The 18,196-nt window shown below is 50.1% G+C and overlaps 1 protein-coding gene across 1 annotated transcript in view; it reads right to left on the bottom strand.

Annotated features, from left to right (window-relative positions):
• The window catches only part of LOC133355035 (tripartite motif-containing protein 46-like), a 91,425-nt gene that overhangs the window by 11,044 nt on the left and 62,185 nt on the right, over positions 1-18,196 (bottom strand). The window contains exons 5-7 of the mRNA XM_061572292.1: positions 9,856-9,891; positions 7,772-8,130; positions 2,250-2,396 (exon numbers count right to left, since the gene is read on the bottom strand). Coding sequence (XP_061428276.1) covers positions 2,250-2,396; positions 7,772-8,130; positions 9,856-9,891 — 542 coding nt within the window. The remainder of the gene's footprint in view (positions 1-2,249; positions 2,397-7,771; positions 8,131-9,855; positions 9,892-18,196) is intronic.

Raw genomic sequence — 18,196 nt, forward strand, 5'->3', positions numbered from 1 at the left:
TCGTGGTGCACAATCAACAAACAACAACAACGACGACATCGTCGTCAACACGCCCGTCAACAACAACAAGTGTGTGTGTGCGCAGACTTAAAATGATGAATACGTAATAGGCGACGTTTCGGGCTATGGCCCTTCATCATGTTCGGGGCTCCGTGGTGGCGAGACGTCAACTCCCTCGCCTGCTATGACGGTGGCCGTGGGTTCGATACCAACTCTGACGCCTGCTGTGTGTGTGCAGTCTGCCTGTCTCTCTCTCTCTCTGTCCAGTGATCAGGGGCCTGCTCAAGGCGCGGCTCCGGCTGGAGTACGCGTACCACACACATGTCGGTGATGAGTACGTCTTCTTCGAACGCTGGGGAGCCGGACAAGCCCCTCTCTGTACCAGCGTGGACGGCACCCTCGTGGTGTTCACCTTCTGAAGCGCTCGCTCGTCACCGTGGCGTGCGCGATGACCACCACCACCACCACGTGACTTTTCTTTCGTGTTGTGCGCGGTGCTTTTAGCGCCACGGCGCGTGGATTTGTAGCGTTTGTTTATTTGTTTGTTTGCTGGTGACTTTGTGTATTTCATCTCGGAATCGCCTCCAGTGCTGTTGCTGCTGGCGGCAATAAAAGTTTGTTTAAAAGTCAAAAGTCTCTCTCTGTCTTTCCCCGTGGTCGCGTGGATTTTTCTCCAGGTCCTGCGGTTTCGTGTCCCTTCATTTAAAATCAACATCACCACGCGCTTGAGAGGATTTGTCTGCGGCTATAAATGTCCACGTGATGATGATGATGATGATAATCAGCCGCTTCGCTGAGCTCTCACTTCTGAAAAAGAGCGACAGAGCCCGGTGGGGCCTCACCCGGTAAAATAACTTTCTAAAAAAAGTTTAAGTTTATCATAGCACGGGATCTACGTGCCATGATGAAGGGTCATTGCCCGAAACGCCATTTATTATATATGTAGTTGTCCTTTTAAGGCCACAGTGTTGTTATTGATTAGTGTGTTGAGGTTTTTTAATTATGTTTTATTTTTATTATTTCCCTTCTACGTGACTTTACCGAAAGAAACAAGAATATGAATCCCTGCAGTCACGAAAGCTTTAAATCGAAATGTGTTGAGGTTGTTGTTTGTTTACCACCACTGCCAAAGCAGCAGCAGCAACAGCATCTACAATTCATTCCTTTGGCCATGATGCACAGCGACGGTTGAATGTCCGCGTGTAGTCGCAGAGTGAAGGCGGTCTTGGGTTTTAGCCACGGCGTGAATGAACAAAAACTAGAAATCGGTTTCCTACTTAACCAGGCAAGGTAACCGCTGAGCTGCGGAGATCTTTCTCAGCAGCGACCTTGGCCTATCGCAAATGATAGCTCACTAAGGCACTACCACTAGAGTGCCTTGCACTCTAGTGGTAGTGCCTTACGCCAACAATCCCTAATCGGAGCCAGCCTATAGCAGCATCCCAAATGATAGCTCAACTAATGAGGATGTATAGCAGCCAAATACGCTAAACGGTGATGTTGATTCTACATGTGGAGGGAAAAATACTGGAGGACCGGAGAATCAACGTGAGCACGGGGAGAGAGAGACACGCACAGTCCAAATAGACAGGCGGCGTCACGGTCGGGATCGAACCCACGACCTCCTGTACACCAGGCGAGGTAGTCAACATCTCCTAGCCACCGTGGCGCCCTCATAAGTATAGACATCACGAACTCTTCATTAAAAAATACTTTACAGGGAGGAGGGTAAGGGGGGGGGAGTGATGGCACAGTGGTTAGCCCTGCACTGCCCTACGAATCCTGGCAAAGACCAAATATCCGAACCGGTGCTGGCCCTCCGCTAGGCCGACTCAGCCTTAAAAACGAGCAGCTGATGCGGTGTGCATTTAAGCATCAGCACATGTTAGCCACTTGGCTAACAGCACTTGCCCTAACAATCTGTTGAGGCTATACGGGGGATCTTTGTCTTTATTTGTTCCGCCACTGTGCCCTCCTCCCCCTCCTCTGGGGAGTTGTTTGTTGTTGTTTGTTAGTTGCTGTTATGTGTTGTTGTTTGCTGTTGTTGTTTGCTGTTGTTGGTCATTGTCTGTTGCTGATGTTGTGTGTTAGTTGTTGTCTGCTGTTTATTGTTGTTGTTGTTTGCTGTTGTATGTTGTCTGTTTGATATTTGCTGTTTGTTGTTGTTTGCAGTTGTTGTTATTTGCTGCTGTTTGTTGTCTGTTGTTGTTTGTTGTTGTTGTTGCTGTTCGCCCTCTGGCGAGTCTCGCCTTGAGCGTGCGGTAGGCGTTGGTGATGGATGAGATCTTGTGGTTGCTGTGGGCGCCCCCCAGCTTGCACAGGTGGCACAGGGGCCGGCGGCACACCTCGCAGTACACCGTCACCCGCTCCGCCTCGTGCTCCGGGCACAGCAGCACCTGCAGCGCAAGCAGCACGTGGGGTGTCGGCAAACAAACAACAACGACAGCCGTGGTGGTGAATACTGGACTTCCATGGTGAACTGGACAACCATGGTGAACTGGACTCCCATGGTGAACTAGACTCCCATGGTGAACTGGACTCCCATGGTGAACTGGACTCCCACGGTGAACTGGACTTCCATGGTGAACTGAACTACCATGGTGAACTGGACTCCCATGGTGAACTAGACTCCCATGGTGAACTGGACTCCCATGGTGAACTGGACTCCCACGGTGAACTGGACTTCCATGGTGAACTGAACTACCATGGTGAACTGGACTCCCATGGTGAACTGGACTCCCATGGTGAACTGGACTCCCACGGTGAACTGGACTCTCATGGTGAACTGAACTCCCATGGTGAACTGGACTCCCACGGTAAACTGGACTCCCATGGTGAACTGAACTCCCATGGTGAACTGGACTCTCATGGTGAACTGGCCTCCCACGGTGAACTGGACTTCCATGGTGAACTGGACTCCCATGATGAACTGGACTTCCATGGTGAACTGGACTCCCATGGTGAACTGGACTCCCGTGGTGAACTGGACTCCCGTGGTGAACTGGACTCCCATGGTGAACTGGACTCCCATGGTGAACTGGACTCCCGTGGTGAACTGGACTCCCGTGGTGAACTGGACTCCCATGGTGAACTGGACTCCCATGATGAACTGGACTTCCATGGTGAACTGGACTCCCATGATGAACTGGAATTCCATGGTGAACTGGACTCCCATGGTGAACTGGACTCCCATGGTGAACTGGACTCCCGTGGTGAACTGGACTCCCGTGGTGAACTGGACTCCCATGGTGAACTGGACTCCCATGGTGAACTGGACTCCCATGGTGAACTGAACTCCCATGGTGAACTGAACTCCCATGATGAACTGGACTCCCATGATGAACTGGACTCCCATGGTGAACTGGACTTCCATGGTGAACTGAACTCCCATGGTGAACTGAACTCCCATGGTGAACTGAACTCCCATGGTGAACTGGACTCCCATGATGAACTGGACTTCCATGGTGAACTGGACTCCCATGGTGAACTGGACTCCCATGGTGAACTGGACTCCCGTGGTGAACTGGACTCCCATGGTGAACTGAACTCCCATGGTGAACTGGACTCCCATGGTGAACTGGACTCCCATGGTGAACTGCACTCCCATGATGAACTGGACTCCCGTGGTGAACTGAACTCCCATGGTGAACTGGACTCCCATGGTGAACTGGACTCCCATGGTAAACTGGACTCCCATGATGAACTGGACTCCCATGGTGAACTGGTCTTCCATGGTGAACTGGACTCCCATGGTGAACTGGACTCCCATGGTGAACTGGACTCCTATGATGAACTGGACTCCCATGGTAAACTGGACTCCCATGGTGAACTGGACTCCCATGGTGAACTGGACTTCCATGGTAAACTGGACTCCCATGGTGAACTGGACTTCCATGGTGAACTGGACTCCCATGGTGAACTGGACTCCCATGGTGAACTGGACTTCCACGGTAAACTGGACTTCCATGGTGAACTGGACTCCCATGGTGAACTGGACTTCCATGGTGAACTGGACTTCCATGGTGAACTGGACTTCCATGGTGAACTGGACTTCCATGGTGAACTGGACTCCCATGGTGAACTGGACTCCCATGGTAAACTGGACTCCCATGGTAAACTGGACTTCCATGGTGAACTGAACTCCCATGGTGAACCGGACTCCCATGGTGAACTGGACTCACATGGTAAACTGGACTCCCATGGTAAACTGGACTTCCATGGTGAACTGGACTTCCATGGTGAACTGAACTCCCATGGTAAACTGGACTTCCATGGTGAACTGGACTCCCATGGTAAACTGGACTTCCATGGTGAACTGGACTCCCATGGTGAACTGGACTCCCATGGTGAACTGAACTCCCATGGTAAACTGGACTTCCATGGTGAACTGAACTCCCATGGTGAACTGGACTTCCATGGTGAACTGGATACCCATGGTAAACTGGACTTCCATGGTGAACTGAACTCCCATGGTGAACTGGACTTCCATGGTAAACTGGACTTCCATGGTGAACTGGACTTCCATGGTGAACTGGACTTCCATGGTGAACTGAACTCCCATGGTAAACTGGACTTCCATGGTGAACTGAACTCCCATGGTAAACTGGACTTCCATGGTGAACTGGACTCCCATGGTGAACTGGACTCCCATGGTAAACTGGACTTCCATGGTGAACTGGACTCCCATGGTAAACTGGACTTCCATGGTGAACTGGACTCCCATGGTGAACTAGACTATCATGGTGAACTGGACTCCCATGGTAAACTGGCAACCACAATAACACGTAGACCCATTTCCTTTTTAAATCCTTTATATTAAGTTCGCGTGCTTGCTTGCTTGCTTAGGACCGTGCAAATCTTTCGGTCGTTTTTTAACCCACTTCCCGTGATCCAATCGAGCTGACATTTTCCACACAGACTCGTTGTGCCAGACAATTATTGTTCGTGAAAAAAAATTCCCAAAATGTTACACTTTTTAGTCAAAAAAAAATAATTTTACATATATTCAAATAGAACGCATTCATGGCTTTGGCTGAACGTCAGAGTGTAAGAGCCCAGAGCGTAACCCCTCCACAGGCCGTGGCGGAGTAGCGCAGTTGGTAGCGCCCTCGCTTCCCATGCCAAAGGTCGCGGGATCGATCCCCGCGTCCTCCACAGGTGAATATATTTTTTAATCCTTTATATTAAGTTCGCTGCCACGCATATAAAGGATTTATAGTGAAAAACTTTGTTTTTACGGGTTATACTTATTTTATTTCAAGAGCCGCCACCGCTGTCCTCAAAGAGCCACCGCGCTCAGAACTTCTGAACAGTTCTCTGCTTTATCTCTCTACCTGATGACGAGTGCTTGTGTTGCGATCGAAACGTCGTAATTCATTATTTTATTTTTCTACCGACGTGACTTTACCGAAAGAACCAAAGAGTATGCATTCCTGCAGTCACGAAAACTTCCAATCAAGAAAGAATCACCCATTTGATCCCACGTCCCGAATGTCGGAATCACCCATCTCGTGCCAAATAAAGAAGAAAAAAAAATCAATCTAGACCTCCACCCCCTCCATCTTTCCCCAAATTCCACAATTTGCAATGTCATCTCAATTGGTCAGATTTAGCAACGCAGTCCTTTTAAAAAATATACAATATATATATATCACAAAACCCCGCACTCACAGGGGCCCAGTGGATCAAGACCAGTGCACTAAGTGGGCGAGTATATGACGGTACTGTGGTGAAGGTGGGGTGGTGAAGGTGGGGGGGGGGGGGGCACGAGAAGGTGAAACGGAACTAATGTATTTGCCGCTCGTCCCTCGTTTGTGCTGACCGAGGCCACGCCACGCCGCTTTCCCCTCCCGCTCGGCGTCGTCTCCCCCCCTCCCCCTCCTCCCCCCCCCCCTCCTCTTCCTCCCCCTCCCCCTCCTCTTCCTCCTCCCCCTCCTCCTCCTCCTCCTCCCCCTCCCCCTCTTCCTCCCCCTCCTCCTCCTCCTCCTCCTCCCCTTCCTCCTCCTCCCCCTCCCCCTCACCCTCCTCCCCCTCCCCCTCCTCCTCCCCCTCCTCCTCCCCCCCCCCTCCACCCCCTCCTCCTCCTCCTCCTCCACCCCCTCCCCCTCCTCCTCCCCCTCCTCCTCCCTCCCCCTCCTCCTCCCCCTCCTCCTCCTCCCCCTCCTCCTCCTCGGCTGCCGGCCCCAGGAACGCGCCGTGCCGTGAAGTTCATTTAGCGCCATCGTCATCAACGTCACAACCACCACAACCACCACCGCCAGCACCGTCATGATCATCACCGCTGCCAGCACCACCAGCGCCATTGTCATCACAATCAAAACCACCACCAGCACCACCACCAGCACCACCACTGCCAGCACCACCATCATCACCACCATCACCACCATCATCACCACCAGCACCACCTCCACCGCCATTGTCATCACAATCAAAACCACCACCATCACCACCACCAGCACCACCACCACCATCATCACCACCAGCACCACCACCACCGCCATTGTCATCACAATCAAAACCACCACCAGCACCACCATCATCACCACCACCACCACCATCATCACCACCAGCACCACCACCACCGCCATTGTCATCACAATCAAAACCATCACCACCACCATCACCACCACCACCACTGCCAGGCCTGGCCGTGAGGGTGAGGAGGAGGAGGCCTCAGAGGCTGCTAGCTGCACGAGCCAGGAGTCTCCAAACGGCGAGCGCGGAGCGATGTGACTGACGCCTTTAATTAATATTATTCTTTTTTTCTAGAGCACCTGTTCATCTGCCCTCCTGCCCACTTGTTCACCTACCCTTCTGCCCACCTGCCCACCCTGCCCACCTACCCACCTGCCCACTTGCCAGTCTCCCCACTTCCCCACCCCTTACCCACATGCCTGCCCGCACACCGCCCACCTACCCACCTGCCCACCTGCCCACCTACCCACCTGCCCACCTACCCACCTACCCACCTGCCCACCTACCCACCTGCCCACCTACCCACCTGCCTACCTGCCCACCTACCCACCTACCCACCTGCCCACCTGCCCACCTACCCATCTGCCCACCTGCCCACCTGCCCACCTGCCGACCTGCCCACCTGCCCACCTACCCATCTGCCCACCTACCCACCTACCCACTGCTCACCTGCCCACCTGCCCACCTGCCCACCTACCCACCTGCCCACCTATCCACCTGCCCACCTGCCCACCTCCCCACCCCTACCCACCTCCCCACCCCCTACCCACCTGCCCACCTACCCACCTCCTACCCACCTGTCCACCTGCCCACCTACCCACCTGCCCACCTGCCCACCTACCCACCTGCCCACCTGCCCACCTGCCCACCTACCCACCTGCCCACCTACCCACCTGCCCACCTGCCCACCTACCCACCTGCCCACCTACCCACCTGTCCACCTGCCCACCTACCCACCTACCCACCTGCCCACCTGCCCATTTGCCCACTTATCCACCTGCCCACCTACCCACCTGCCCACCTACCCACCCCCTACCCACCTCCCCACCCCCTACCCACCTGCCCACCCCCTACCACCTGTCCACCTGCCCACCTACCCACCTGCCCACCTGCCCACCAACCCACCTGCCCACCTGCCCACCTGCCCACCTGCCCACCTACCCACCTGCCCACCTGTCCACCTGCCCACCTGCCCACCTGCCCACCTGCCCACCTACCCACCTCCCCACCTCCTACCCATCTCCCTACCCCCTACCCACCTCCCCACCCCCTACCCACCTGCCCGCCCGCCGCCCACCTTGGGCCTGAAGCTGGTGGTGGGCGCCACGAACTCGTGCTGCGCGCGCGGCGTGCCCCACGGGTGCTGCAGCTTGAAGCACGCCTTGCAGAAGCTGCTCTTGCAGTCGAGGCAGCTCTTGGTGGCGGCGCGGGACGCCGCCGCCGCCCCCGCCGGGCGGCACGCCTGGCACGGGATGGCGCCCCCCCGCGCCACCCGGTGGCGCTCCACGACCCCCTCGAGCGCGAAGTTGCGGCAGAGCGAGGCGAGTCCTCGCTCGCCCAGCTCCACGTCGCGCTGGCACACGGGGCAGGGGAAGGCGGACGGGGGGCGCGGGCTCGGCGGGGGGGTGCGGCGGTGGCCGGGGTAGGTCGCGTAGCCTGGACACCCCCGGTGGGGTGGGGGGGGAGGTTAGGGGAGATTGTTGAGTCGAAAGCTTCTGGGCCGTCCATAAATGACGTCACGCGATTTTGGACGATTTTTTACCACTTGACCCCCCCCCCCCCCTACTTCGTCACACGGCGTCACAAAAAGTCAGACCCCCCTCTCCTCAAATATGACGTCACAAAGCTCTGCCCCCCCCCCCAAATAAAACATGCTTCAAATCGCTTTAAACTATTGTCATTGTAGTGCGTATTTAATGTGGCGTTGCATTCTGATATTGTAGGAGAAAACATTTCTTAAAAAGTCCGTTTAATTAAGTAGAACGTGTTGTCTATATTTATTAAAAGTTGCGCATTTTGATGTGACGTCACATTTCCCCCCCCCCCGTCACACATCGTCACAAATGTCTGATCCCCCCCCCCCTAGGTGCGTGACGTCATTTATGGACGGCCCCTTATGGAACCCAGCTGTCCGGGTCTGTGCCCGTGTCTGTGTGCCCACGTGTGCGTCCGCGTGTGTACTCGTGTGTGTGTGTGTATACTTGTGTGTTGTCGTGTGTGTGTGTATACTTGTGTGTGTGTGTACTCGTGTGTGTGTGTGTACTCGTGTGTGTGTGTACTTGTTTGTGTGTGTACTCGTGTGTGTGTACTCGTGTGTGTGTGTACTCGTGTGTGTGTGTGTGTACTCGTGTGTGTGTACTCGTGTGTGTGTGTGTACTCGTGTGTGTGTGTGTACTCGTGTGTGTGTACTCGTGTGTGTGTGTTGTCGTGTGTGTGTACTCGTGTGTGTGTGTACTCGTGTGTGTGTGTGTACTCGTGTGTGTACTCGTGTGTGTACTCGTGTGTGTGTGTACTCGTGTGTGTGTGTGTACTCGTGTGTGTACTCGTGTGTGTATGTACTCGTGTGTGTGTGTACTTGTTTGTGTGTGTACTCGTGTGTGTGTACTCGTGTGTGTGTGTACTCGTGTGTGTGTGTGTACTCGTGTGTGTGTACTCGTGTGTGTGTGTGTACTCGTGTGTGTGTGTGTACTCGTGTGTGTGTACTCGTGTGTGTGTGTTGTCGTGTGTGTGTACTCGTGTGTGTGTGTACTCGTGTGTGTGTGTACTCGTGTGTGTGTGTGTACTCGTGTGTGTACTCGTGTGTGTGTGTACTCGTGTGTGTGTGTGTACTCGTGTGTGTACTCGTGTGTGTGTGTACTCGTGTGTGTGTGTACTCGTGTGTGTGTGTACTCGCGCTGCGCTACGAGCCTGGCTACCGAGGGTGGAGCAAACGGCGCTCGTTTGAGCGGCCACGCGCACGCGGGCTGCTGTCAACGCGCCCAGGCGCGGCATTAACCGGGTCGGCCGCTCGAGTGGAAACCTCGAAGCCTCGTCCCCTCGTCACCCCCCTCCCCTCCGCCAGAGAGTTCTCACTTAGTTGACCTGGGCACTTCTATATTTGAAGCTTTCGTGACTGCAAGGATTCATACTCTTAGTTTTTTCGGTAAAGTCAAGTAGGTAAAAAAATGAAATTAAAATTAATAATATTAAATATTATTTTATTTTTTATAAATTTTTATTAAATTTTTTTACCTACGTGACTTTACCGAAAATGCTAAGAGTATGACCTGGGCACGTTTTGTGTTCACTTTGTTTACGATCGTTACGCGTGGACACGCTCGTAGCGGCCGGGGTGGACAGAGATCGAGTGAGCGCTGAGCGCGAGGTGTCGGCAAGGGTTACCTGACTTCCAGAAGGAGCGCTCCCTCGTCAGACGCACTGAGAAAGACGAGAGAGCAGTGAGTTGACGTTAGCAGCAGCAGCAGCAACAGCAACAACAGGGGCTCGGTGGGGCACTGAAACTAAAGCTATTCAACTAAAATGTTATTATTTCACCAGGTAAGGCCTCCACTGAGCTGCTATGCAGCTGTGTTTTTTCAGAAGCGAACCTGGCGATCACAAACGATAGCTCAACTATGTGGCTCATCATCATCATCACGTGCAAATATACAGCAGCCAAAACACTCTAAACGCGTGATGTTGATTCTCAATGTGGAGAGAAAATCCGCGCGACCACGGGGAGAGAGAGAGACGCAAACTCCAAATACACAGCAGCAGGCGTCAGGGTCGGGATCGAAGCCAAGACCTCCTGTATACCAGGCGAGGTAATTAACATCTCCTAGCCACCGTGATGATGATGATGATGAGAGACACGCAAACTCCAAATACACAGCAGCAGGCGTCAGGGTCGGGATCGAAGCCAAGACCTCCTGCATACCAGGCGAGGTAATTAACATCTCCTAGCCACCGTGATGATGATGAGAAAGGGAGAGACACTGCAAACTCCAAATATACATCAGACGTCAGGGTCGGGATCGAAGCCAGGACCTCCTGCATACCAGGCGAGGTAATTAACATCTCCTAGCCACCGTGATGATGATGATGATGAGAGACACGCAAACTCCAAATATACATCAGACGTCAGAGTGCGGATCGAAGCCACGACCTCCTGCACACCAGGCGAGGTAGTTACCATCTCGCCACCACGGCACCCGAGGTCAAACCTGATGCAGAGCCATTACCACGACAGAAGTTTAACGTGGTACATTAGACGGCGCGCTTTGACGAAGGGCTGTCATCCGTCACGTTGCCTCTTGCATATTCAGTTCTTAATTTCTTCCTAAACACCGGCCCTTCTTCGTAGCGGACAAGATTACCTGTTGAATTTTACCCGCTCCATTTTAAGGGCCGTTGAAATTATCGTCGAGAAAGGCGAGGCGCAGCGTCACGCATTTCATCATCATCACCGCCACCACAACGATCATCACGATCCACGGACACACAGCCCGCAGAAGGTGGTGTCAATTGTACATTTCGCCATTCGTTGTTTCCGCTTTCTCTGTCTTGTGGTGACAACATGCTCAAAGTAGTGGCCACATCTTACTGGCACCGATGTCTTACGTCGTCGTCGTCGTCATCGTCAAGCACATTCTCTGTTAGGTCTTCCTCTCTGTCCGGTTCCTTCCATTTCTCCGAACAACTGCTGTTATTGTCCAACCTACATAATACGTGTCCAAATAGTGGTAGTTTCCTTCTCACCACTGCCTGCATCATCAAGTTGTCTTCTACAGTACGTGCAATCATGTTTTCTTATTCCTACATAGCACGTGTTTTTATTTTACATTTAGATATTTTTTTGTATTTATTCTCGAGTGACGGCCGATTGCTTCAGCCCTGATCCTTCTCCACCGCCGACCCCCCCTCCCCCAAATTTGGGACTCCGATCTTTTTTTTTGTCGTTGAAAGAAGTGGCAGCAGTAGCAGCAGCAGAGACAGACGCGGTGATCACTGCACATCGCTAAATAAGACGGGTTTTTTGGGTTAGATCGCTTAAATATAAATGTTTAAATAGAAATGTCGTTTAACCCGTCAACACCACCCGATACAACCAATTGGTAGGGTTTGTCGCGTAAACAAAACAATGCCAATTCGTTACTAATACAGCACATCGGTGTGGTGGAAAGTAAAACCCACTACAACATTTACAATTCGAGTACGACATTTCACCAGTAATTACAACTCACATCATCAGGTGACAGCCAGTAATTACAACTAGCATCATCACGTGACAGCCAGTAATTACAACTAGCATCATCACGTGACAGACAGTAATTACAACTAGCATCATCACGTGACAGTCAGTAATTGCAACTAGCATCATCACGTGACAGCCAGTAATTACCACTAGCATCATCACGTGACAGCCAGTAATTACCACTAGCATCAATCATCACGTGACAGCCAGTAATTACCACTAGCATCATCACGTGACAGCCAGTAATTACCACTAGCATCATCACGTGACAGACAGTAATTACCACTAGCATCATCACGTGACAGTCAGTAATTACAACTAGCATCATCACGTGACAGCCAGTAATTACCACTAGCATCATCACGTGACAGCCAGTAATTACCACTAGCATCATCACGTGACAGCCAGTAATTACCACTAGCATCATCACGTGACAGCCAGTAATTACCACTAGCATCATCACGTGACAGTCAGTAATTACAACTAGCATCATCACGTGACAGTCAGTAATTACCACTAGCATCATCACGTGACAGCCAGTAATTACCACTAGCATCATCACGTGACAGTCAGTAATTACCACTAGCATCATCACGTGACAGCCAGTAATTACAACTAGCATCATCACGTGACAGTCAGTAATTGCAACTAGCATCATCACGTGACAGTCAGTAATTACCACTAGCATCAATCATCACGTGACAGCCAGAAATTACCACTAGCATCATCACGTGACAGCCAGTAATTACCACTAGCATCATCACGTGACAGACAGTAATTACCACTAGCATCATCACGTGACAGTCAGTAATTACAACTAGCATCATCACGTGACAGCCAGTAATTACCACTAGCATCATCACGTGACAGCCAGTAATTACCACTAGCATCATCACGTGACAGCCAGTAATTACCACTAGCATCATCACGTGACAGCCAGTAATTACCACTAGCATCATCACGTGACAGTCAGTAATTACAACTAGCATCATCACGTGACAGTCAGTAATTACCACTAGCATCATCACGTGACAGCCAGTAATTACCACTAGCATCATCACGTGACAGTCAGTAATTACCACTAGCATCATCACGTGACAGCCAGTAATTACCACTAGCATCATCACGTGACAGTCAGTAATTACCACTAGCATCATCACGTGACAGTCAGTAATTACAACTAGCATCATCACGTGCCAGTCAGTAATTACCACTAGCATCATCACGTGACAGCCGGTAATTACCACTAGCATCATCACGTGACAGTCAGTAATTGCAACTAGCATCATCACGTGACAGCCAGTAATTACCACTAGCATCATCACGTGACAGCCAGTAATTACCACTAGCATCATCACGTGACAGTCAGTAATTACCACTAGCATCATCACGTGACAGCCAGTAATTACCACTAGCATCATCACGTGACAGTCAGTAATTACCACTAGCATCATCACCTGACAGCCAGTAATTACCACTAGCATCATCACGTGACAGTCAGTAATTACCACTAGCATCATCACGTGACAGCCAGTAATTACCACTAGCATCATCACGTGACAGTCAGTAATTACAACTAGCATCATCACGTGACAGCCAGTAATTACCACTAGCATCATCACGTGACAGCCAGTAATTACCACTAGCATCATCACGTGACAGTCAGTAATTACCACTAGCATCATCACGTGACAGCCAGTAATTACCACTAGCATCATCACGTGACAGTCAGTAATTACCACTAGCATCATCACCTGACAGCCAGTAATTACCACTAGCATCATCACGTGACAGTCAGTAATTACCACTAGCATCATCACGTGACAGCCAGTAATTACCACTAGCATCATCACGTGACAGTCAGTAATTACCACTAGCATCATCACATGACAGTCAGTAATTACCACTAGCATCATCACGTGACAGTCAGTAATTACCACTAGCATCATCACGTGACAGCCAGTAATTACCACTAGCATCATCACGTGACAGTCAGTAATTACCACTAGCATCATCACGTGACAGCCAGTAATTACAACTCGCATCATCACGTGACAGCCAGTAATTACCACTAGCATCATCACGTGACAGCCAGTAATTACCACTAGCATCATCACGTGACTGTTAGTAATTACCACTAGCATCATCACGTGACAGCCAGTAATTACCACTAGCATGATCACGTGACAGTCAGTAATTACCACTAGCATCATCACGTGACAGTCAGTAATTACCACTAGCATATTCAGGTGACAGACAGTAATTACAACTAGCATCATCACGTGACAGTCAGTAATTACCACTAGCATCATCAGGTGACAGTCAGTAATTACCACTAGCATCATCACGTGACAGTCAGTAATTACAACTAGCATCATCAGGCGACAGCCAGTAATTACCACTAGCATCATCACGTGACAGCCAGTAATTACCACTAGCATCATCACGTGACAGCCAGTAATTACCACTAGCATCATCACGTGACAGTCAGTAATTACCACTAGCATCATCACGTGACAGCCAGTAATTACCACTAGCATCATCACGTGACAGTCAGTAATTACCACTAGCATCATCACCTGACAGCCAGTAATTACCACTAGCATCATCACGTGACAGTCAGTAATTACCACTAGCATCATCACGTGACAGCCAGTAATTACCACTAGCATCATCACGTGACAGTCAGTAATTACAACTAGCATCATCACGTGACAGCCAGTAATTACCACTAGCATCATCACGTGACAGCCAGTAATTACCACTAGCATCATCACGTGACAGTCAGTAATTACCACTAGCATCATCACGTGACAGCCAGTAATTACCACTAGCATCATCACGTGACAGTCAGTAATTACCACTAGCATCATCACCTGACAGCCAGTAATTACCACTAGCATCATCACGTGACAGTCAGTAATTACCACTAGCATCATCACGTGACAGCCAGTAATTACCACTAGCATCATCACGTGACAGTCAGTAATTACCACTAGCATCATCACATGACAGTCAGTAATTACCACTAGCATCATCACGTGACAGTCAGTAATTACCACTAGCATCATCACGTGACAGCCAGTAATTACCACTAGCATCATCACGTGACAGTCAGTAATTACCACTAGCATCATCACGTGACAGCCAGTAATTACAACTCGCATCATCACGTGACAGCCAGTAATTACCACTAGCATCATCACGTGACAGCCAGTAATTACCACTAGCATCATCACGTGACTGTTAGTAATTACCACTAGCATCATCACGGGACAGCCAGTAATTACCACTAGCATCATCACGTGACAGTCAGTAATTACCACTAGCATCATCACGTGACAGTCAGTAATTACCACTAGCATATTCAGGTGACAGACAGTAATTACAACTAGCATCATCACGTGACAGTCAGTAATTACCACTAGCATCATCAGGTGACTGTCAGTAATTACCACTAGCATCATCACGTGACAGTCAGTAGATACAACTAGCATCATCAGGCGACAGCCAGTAATTACCACTAGCATCATCACGTGACAGACAGTAATTACCACTAGCATCATCACGTGACAGCCAGTAATTACCACTAGCATCATCACGTGACAGCCAGTAATTACCACTAGCATCATCACGTGACAGCCAGTAATTACCACTAGCATCATTACGTGACAGCCAGTAATTACCACTAGCATCATCACGTGACAGTCAGTAATTACCACTAGCATCATCACGTGACAGCCAGTAATTACCACTAGCATCATCACGTGACAGTCAGTAATTACCACTAGCATCATCACGTGACAGCCAGTAATTACCACTAGCATCATCACGTGACAGTCAGTAATTACCACTAGCATCATCACATGACAGTCAGTAATTACCACTAGCATCATCACGTGACAGTCAGTAATTACCACTAGCATCATCACGTGACAGCCAGTAATTACCACTAGCATCATCACGTGACAGTCAGTAATTACCACTAGCATCATCACGTGACAGCCAGTAATTACAACTCGCATCATCACGTGACAGCCAGTAATTACCACTAGCATCATCACGTGACAGTTAGTAATTACCACTAGCATCATCACGTGACAGCCAGTAATTACCACTAGCATCATCACGTGACAGTCAGTAATTACCACTAGCATCATCACGTGACAGTCAGTAATTACCACTAGCATCATCAGGTGACAGACAGTAATTACAACTAGCATCATCACGTGACAGTCAGTAATTACCACTAGCATCATCAGGGACAGTCAGTAATTACCACTAGCATCATCACGTGACAGTCAGTAATTACCACTAGCATCATCACGTGACAGTCAGTAATTACAACTAGCATCATCACGTGACAGTCAGTAATTAACACTAGCATCATCACGTGACAGCCAGTAATTACCACTAGCATCATCACGTGACAGCCAGTAATTACCACTAGCATCATCACGTGACAGTCAGTAATTACCACTAGCATCATCACGTGACAGCCAGTAATTACCACTAGCATCATCACGTGACAGTCAGTAATTACCACTAGCATCATCACGTGACAGCCAGTAATTACAACTCGCATCATCACGTGACAGCCAGTAATTACCACTAGCATCATCACGTGACAGCCAGTAATTACCACTAGCATCATCACGTGACAGTCAGTAATTACCACTAGCATCATCACGTGACAGTCAGTAATTACCACTAGCATCATCACGTGGCAGTCAGTAATTACCACAAGCATCATCACGTGACAGTCAGTAATTACCACTAGCATCATCACGTGACAGTCAGTAATTACAACTAGCATCATCACGTGACAGTCAGTAATTACCACTAGCATCATCACGTGACAGTCAGTAATTACAACTAGCATCATCAGGTGACAGCCAGTAATTACCACTAGCATCATCACGTGACAGACAGTAATTACCACTAGCATCATCACGTGACAGCCAGTAATTACCACTAGCATCATCACGTGACAGCCAGTAATTACCACTAGCATCATCACGTGACAGCCAGTAATTACCACTAGCATCATCACGTGACAGCCAGTAATTACCACTAGCATCATCACGTGACAGTCAGTAATTACCACTAGCATCATCACGTGACAGCCAGTAATTACCACTAGCATCATCACGTAACAGTCCGTAATTACCACTAGCATCATCACGTGACAGCCAGTAATTACCACTAGCATCATCACGTGACAGTCAGTAATTACCACTAGCATCATCACGTGACAGCCAGTAATTACCACTAGCATCATCACGTGACAGTCAGTAATTACAACTATCATCATCAGTCAGTAATTACCACTAGCATCATCACGTGACAGTCAGTAATTACAACTAGCATCATCACGTGACAGTCAGTAATTACCACTAGTATCATCACGTGACAGCCAGTAATTACAACTAGCATCATCACGTGACAGTCAGTAATTACCACTAGCATCATCACGTGACAGCCAGTAATTACCACTAGCATCATCACGTGACAGCCAGTAATTACCACTAGCATCATCACGTGACAGTCAGTAATTACCACTAGCATCATCACGTGACAGCCAGTAATTACCACTAGCATCATCAGGCGACAGCCAGTAATTACCACTAGCATCATCAGGTGACAGTCAGTAATTACAACTAGCATCATCAGGCGACAGCCAGTAATTACCACTAGCATCATCAGGTGACAGCCAGTAATTACCACTAGCATCATCAGGCGACAGCCAGTAATTACCACTAGCATCATCAGGTGACAGTCAGTAATTACAACTAGCATCATCAGGCGACAGCCAGTAATTACCACTAGCATCATCAGGTGACAGTCAGTAATTACAACTAGCATCATCAGGCGACAGCCAGTAATTACCACTAGCATCATCAGGTGACAGCCAGTAATTACCACTAGCATCATCAGGCGACAGCCAGTAATTACCACTAGCATCATCAGATGACAGCCAGAGTTTGTGGAGAAATCCTCCTCCTGTTTCGTCCGCGATTGCCTCCGTTTTAAACTGACTCCGCATCGCATTGCCCCGACTGACAGGTGACGACACTGCTCAGCGTCACGACGGGGTTTGTGAAGCGATCCCAGCACCGCCAGAGTGATCTCTCTCTCTCTCTCGCTGTGTCGGGCGCTCAAGAGGTCGACGAGTCGCAATATTTGGTGGGGGTGGAGTGGGAGCGGTAGGGCGTGGGTGGACAGCCACTCGCCCCACTCGCCCGCCCGCGTCTCTCCCACCCGGTGCCCACTCCGTCCCGTCACTTCGCGTCTCCGTCAGTCTGTCGAGGCCGCCGTCGCGACTTGTCACATGGTTTATGGTTGTCCTCGTATCATCCGTGGGAGTCGTTGCTTCCATTTCGGAGGCGCCTGTCAGGATCAGCGCGATGGCTGCTGTCGTCGGCGTTGTTCTCGTCGTGGTTGCTCTTGTTGCTGCTGGTGTTTTGTTATGTTTTGAATGTCTACTCT

This window comes from Lethenteron reissneri, chromosome 50 (genome assembly GCF_015708825.2).
Source record: "Lethenteron reissneri isolate LAM-NWPU_2019-01 chromosome 50, ASM1570882v1, whole genome shotgun sequence".
NCBI classification, from domain to species: Eukaryota; Metazoa; Chordata; class Hyperoartia; order Petromyzontiformes; family Petromyzontidae; genus Lethenteron; species Lethenteron reissneri.